Genomic DNA, 5,311 nt, shown 5'->3' with positions numbered 1-5,311 from the left:
AAAAAATCCTCCGATTCTTCCGATCATATGGGAGAGGAGTGAATAAATGATGGGCTTAATCGTCGGTCGATTTGAAGTCGTTTCGACACTCGGTTCAGCTTCAATTTAGATTCCGGTTCAAACCCGGTCCGGTCCGGTCCGGTTCGGTTCGGTTCAGAACCGGTTCACCCTATAATTTATTCTTTTTCTTTTTCTTCCTCTCTTTCTAGGGCCGGCCCCCCCTTAGCCTCTTTTTTGCTTTTCTCTTCCCTCGAGCATCCGTTCTCCCTCAAAACTTGATATCCGTCTTAGATCTAGCATTCCTTTGGATCTTTGACTGAGAAATCCCTCGAAACTTCCATTTTTAGAATTTCTCTCAGGCCCCTCGAGCGCGTGGTTCGAGCACTTTTCAAGATCTAATTTTTATTGGATCTTCGAGCTTTCCCTCAGGTATATCTTCCATAATTTTAGCATTTTTTCATGCTTAATTTAATTTATGAACTTGTGGGATTGCATGCGACGGTTAGGATTATGATTTAGCGCCTCGAGCTTATCTTTCAGGGGGTAGAATTGCAATAAAAAGAGGATTTTTTCTAGATCTGACCTCTTGATTTATTTTGTAGGTCATTATGTCGCGAGTCTCGAGAGGTCGTTCCCCTGCTGCATCGGCTGACGGCGTGCTTCCTTCATATGCTGGTGAGCTTTTTTTTTTGCATATTCGAAATTTTACAAATTCCCTCTTTTTTCTAAAAATTTGCAAATTGGTCCTTTTACCCCCACGTTGTTCTCCTTGGTGAGGCAATCGGGAAGAGCCTTGATTCTCCTTGGTGAGGATCGACGCTTTAAAGATAGAAATTTTACAAATTAACCCTCTTTTTTCTGAAAATTTGCAAATTGGTCCTTTTAACCCCACGTTGTTCTCCTTGGTGAGGCAATCGGGAAGAGCCTTGATTCTCCTTGGTGAGGATTGACGCTTTAAAGATAGAAATTTTACAAATTAACCCTCTTTTTTCTGAAAATTTGCAAATTGGTCCTTTTAACCCCACGTTGTTCTCCTTGGTGAGGCAATCAGGAAGAGCCTTGATTCTCCTTGGTGAGGATCGACGCTTTAAAGATGGGTTTTACTTGGTCAAAACCACATCTCATAATAAAGGGGGCGTTTTGACGCTGCATTATGCTTTATAAGGAAGGGATATATTGTCGATATACCCTATCTTATAAATGCACAATGTGGCCAAATCGTCTCACCCTTTATAAGGTAATGACTCTATCTTACCGATTTGTAAGATGAGTTCAATTTCCTTTAATATCTGAAATTAACAAACACTTAATTGCTTGTTTTCAGTGGAGTATCCTTCCGGAGCTTTTTCGCCTCATGCGGTGAACGGACGTCGTGACGAATATTATTCGACGTCTGATGATTTTTCGCCAATTCCACCTACTTCCCAGTTTGTTCCGGGCACGTCGACAGAGGTTGCCCAAGTGGTGAAGGAAGGTGGACATCAAGCCTCAGCTGATTATAGATGCGCCCCTCGTGAAGGATGCTAGTTCCGTTCAGTCTCTCAGGAAGACTGATTTCTTGTTTGGCAATTCTGTCAGAGATCCCGATGCAGCATTTATTGACGCCGAGCAGTGGCTTCATAAGACTGGCAATGGCTTCTTCTATTTACCGAAGATTCCTCGGCACCGTTCCTTGACTGAGCTCAGGCGTCAGGCTGTAAAACGGGAGATGTCGTGGCGTTTGACAGAGGAGCATGAGAGCGTTCACTGCGGCTACATTACTCACTAGGCAGTTCCTGGTTCAAGCAGGAATCATATTGTTGGACTGCGTCCTGGAGTACTGGGGCTAGATGCACCGCCCCGTAACGAGTTCCTTGCCACTGCTTCTACTTTAAGGAATCGCCTCGCTAACTTAGGACGGGAGATGCCTGCACCGCGCCACAGATTCTATGGTTGGGTCCATTCTTTGGACAGGTTTTGGTGGGCTCGTATGACGAAGTACGTCTTGAGTCGATGGAGCGAGGAGTTGCATGCTTGCGGTCTTTATGCAGCCATTCGTGCCACCATGCATGGTTTACCCGTTAGTGCGAAGCATTTCTTTGCCTTATGCAAGCTTTATAATCCGGATTCGAACACCTTTCTGACTAGGCACGGAGAGTTGGGTTTGGCTCTTCATGAGATGCATAAGATTTCTGGTTTGCCCATGGGTCAAATTCTTCCTCTTCGGCAACGGGAGATAGAATATAAAATTCTTCCTCTCTCGTTTCTTTTCCACCGGGAGATAGAATATAAAATTCTTCCTCTCCTCGGACCTTTCCGATGCTCGGAGTGGAGATCCCACTCCCAGTTCATCCTTCAAGATACTCGGGGGGGGAATCCCACTTCAAGTTTCTTTTCCAGCTGAAGATAGAATATAAAATTCTTCCTCTTCGGCACCGGGAGATAGAATATAAAATTCTTCCTCTCCTCGGACCTTTCCGATGCTCGGAGTGGAGATCCCACTCCCAGTTCATCATTCCGGATGCTCAGAGTGGAGATCCCACTCCCAGTTCATCCTCCCACCGGGAGATAGAATATAAAATTCTTCCTCTCCTCGGACCTTTCCGATGCTCGGAGTGGATATCCCACTCCCAGTTCATCCTTTCTGATGCTCGGAGTGGAAATCCCACTCCCAGTTCATCCTTTCTGATGCTCGGAGTGGAAATCCCACTCCCAGTTCATCCTTTCTGATGCTCGGAGTGGATATCCCACTCCCAGTTCATCATTCCGGATGCTCGGAGTGGAGATCCCACTCTCAGTTCATCCTTCCAGATACTGGGGGTGGGGAATCCCACCTCAAGTTTCTTTTCCAGCGGGAGATAGAATGTAAAATTCTTCCTCTCCTATTTTGACACAACTTTCAACTTCCAATCCGCGCACTTGGTGCATGGGGAATTTTATCCCGAATCCTAAGTAGGGATAAGTCAACACCTAACACGGGTTGCCGGGTAGCCTATTCCCGTAACATCAAAGTCTACGTATTCAAAGTCGTAGAATTAAGTCTAAGGGAGTTCATTCCTTTAGCATAACGTTACATGCGGAACGGATTTCAACAATCCGCATGCTAGCCCGATTCGAACGGTAATCGGTAAAGGCGTATCAAACCCGTTGAAGGCTGGGGGTTTGCCAAAAACCCCAAAGTCAACGCCTAACACGCGTTGCCGGGTAGTCTATTCCCGTGAGAAAGACAAAGCCTATGTATTCAAAATCATAGCACAAAGCCTCAGAGAGTTTACTCTCTTAGCACAACGTTACATGTGGAACGGATCTAGACAATCCACATGCTAGCCCGATTCAAACGGTGATCGGTAAAGGCATATCAAACCCGTTGATGGCTGGGGGTTTGCCAAAAATCCCATAAATCTGTCATTCGGAAGAGATACAGAGAAAACACAAAAGAAGCAAATGCGGATTTTCTATTAATAAATCAAGTCAAAAGCATACAACAAAAGCTCGTTAGTCCGAAGGCAACCGACGGCTAAGAATATGAGACTCTAAACCAGAGAGCCTGTCCATATAGTCCTGCTCGAACTCCGCCTGCAGGCTAGCTCGGACAGAATCTTCGGAACTGTTGAGAACCTCTGCGGCTTCGTGTCGTAGCTTCATCAACCCCTCCTGCACTGATCCCAGCCTGTCGAGTGTCCATTCACGAGAACGCTCCAACCCAACCAGTTCCTCAGAAATGGTAGCGGCAGATTCTTCGGCGCGTTCCAAGGCCTCCTTCAGTCTAGCTATCTCTGCACGAGTGGAATCTAAGGAGCTCACTAACTCAGCTCTGCTGGTGTCTTTCCTCGCCAGAGAGGCCATCAGCTGCTCAACAGTGCGCTCACGTGATCGAAGCTCGCTGCCAACAGAAGATCGCAGTTCATGCCACTGCGTCAACCTATCCTCCACCTGAGAAGATGCAAAAGAGGGAGCTCCACCAGCCTTCAACTCCCTCAACTCTCGAATCTCTGACTCCAGGGCAGCGAAATCAGCTGTAAAGGAATCGGCCAAATCCGGATATCCCTCTTCCCTCATCATCATCATGTGACGGGAGAAGGAACGCCTGAACTGATCAAAAGAAGACCCTCTGTGCAGAAGCTTATCAATCACGCCGTTATAAAAGGCAGTAAAGAAGCCGAGGTCAGTGCGGAAGACATCCCCATCTGGATTGGTATCGGCCAAGAGAGCATGGACCTGCTCATATAGAGACGGTCGAGAACCTGCAAGCAGCAGTATGGGAGGTCAAGAAACTATTAAATACAATCGAAAAGACCCTAAGGGAAATTCGAGGTATACCTATACCGGCGGAAATCCCCTCGGGTTGGGGTTCGACAGGCTCCGAAGTAACGACAGGAATGCTCATGGAAGGTATATCAACCCTCGTGGGCAAGTCAGTCGTATTAGGCGAAGGCGGGAAAACACCCGAAGCTATAGCAGAATCAGGTACAGCGCCTGGTCATATAGTTGCACTTCTTTATTAGTCAAAATGGAGACTGAGACAAGCAAAGAAGAGAGGAAATTGGATATATACCTGTGGATGAATCACTCTCAAAGAGTGGTCTCACAGTCCCGGTGGGAGCTTGTTCAGCTAACATATCGGCTAACAGTCCAGAGTCAGGTCTCGGGAAGACCGGTGCAGGAACATATCCCTGCTCTTCGAAATCTGCAATAGGGGAGGCCCCATCCCCGTCTGGCCCTTCTGTCGCAACACCTGCAGCACCGGATGTAGGTATATCTGAAAATGAACCGGTGGGATCAACACCATCTGCCTGCCCAAGATCGATGTTCAGATCAATGCCCAGGGAGCCATCACGAAGGGCGTCGCACACCTGCTGCATGAAGCAGTCCATGTTGTCAGCCCCAGAGAATACCGGACCTGGTGGAAGCTCGCCCTCCTCGAAGAACCCTGAATTATGAAACAGGATCAGGGATCCCGGAAGGTAAATCATCTTAAAGCAATAAAAGTGGGTACAACAAAATGTTACCTTCCTCCCCGTCGGCAAAGCCTCCTGAATCTACCCCATGGGAGCGCTGATCAACATGAGGTTTAATGACCCTGAGAAGATCGTCATTTGTGTAGAAGTCCGCTCTTTCTTCTCCTTTATGAATGTTATGCTTGGCAAACTCCTCCACGACGGACTTTCCCTTCGCCAGTTTAAACCATTCCTTGATTCTAAAATAAATTTAATAAGGGATGCGGGATACCCGGATCTGGCGAGAGTTATATTCGATGACCTTGACTGCTTAGAGCGTGAGCTTCAGATGTTTCACGAGTTCCGGGATGCAGGTGCCTCTTCATTCATTACTG

At 47.1% G+C, this 5,311-nt stretch overlaps 1 protein-coding gene across 1 annotated transcript; it reads right to left on the bottom strand.

Moving 5' to 3' along the window:
* Nucleotides 3,411-5,031, bottom strand: LOC109824275. Its single transcript, XM_020390840.1, has 4 exons — nt 4,989-5,031; nt 4,535-4,909; nt 4,300-4,455; nt 3,411-4,223 (listed from the first exon to the last, which is right to left on the bottom strand). Exons 2-4 carry the CDS (start codon nt 4,851-4,853, stop codon nt 3,475-3,477), a joined length of 1,224 nt encoding a protein of 407 aa, XP_020246429.1. The 5' UTR covers nt 4,854-4,909; nt 4,989-5,031; the 3' UTR covers nt 3,411-3,474.

Source organism: Asparagus officinalis, chromosome 9, assembly GCF_001876935.1.
Source record: "Asparagus officinalis chromosome 9, Aspof.V1, whole genome shotgun sequence".
Classification (NCBI taxonomy): Eukaryota; Viridiplantae; Streptophyta; class Magnoliopsida; order Asparagales; family Asparagaceae; genus Asparagus; species Asparagus officinalis.
This window is presented reverse-complemented; position numbering and strand designations above follow the sequence as displayed.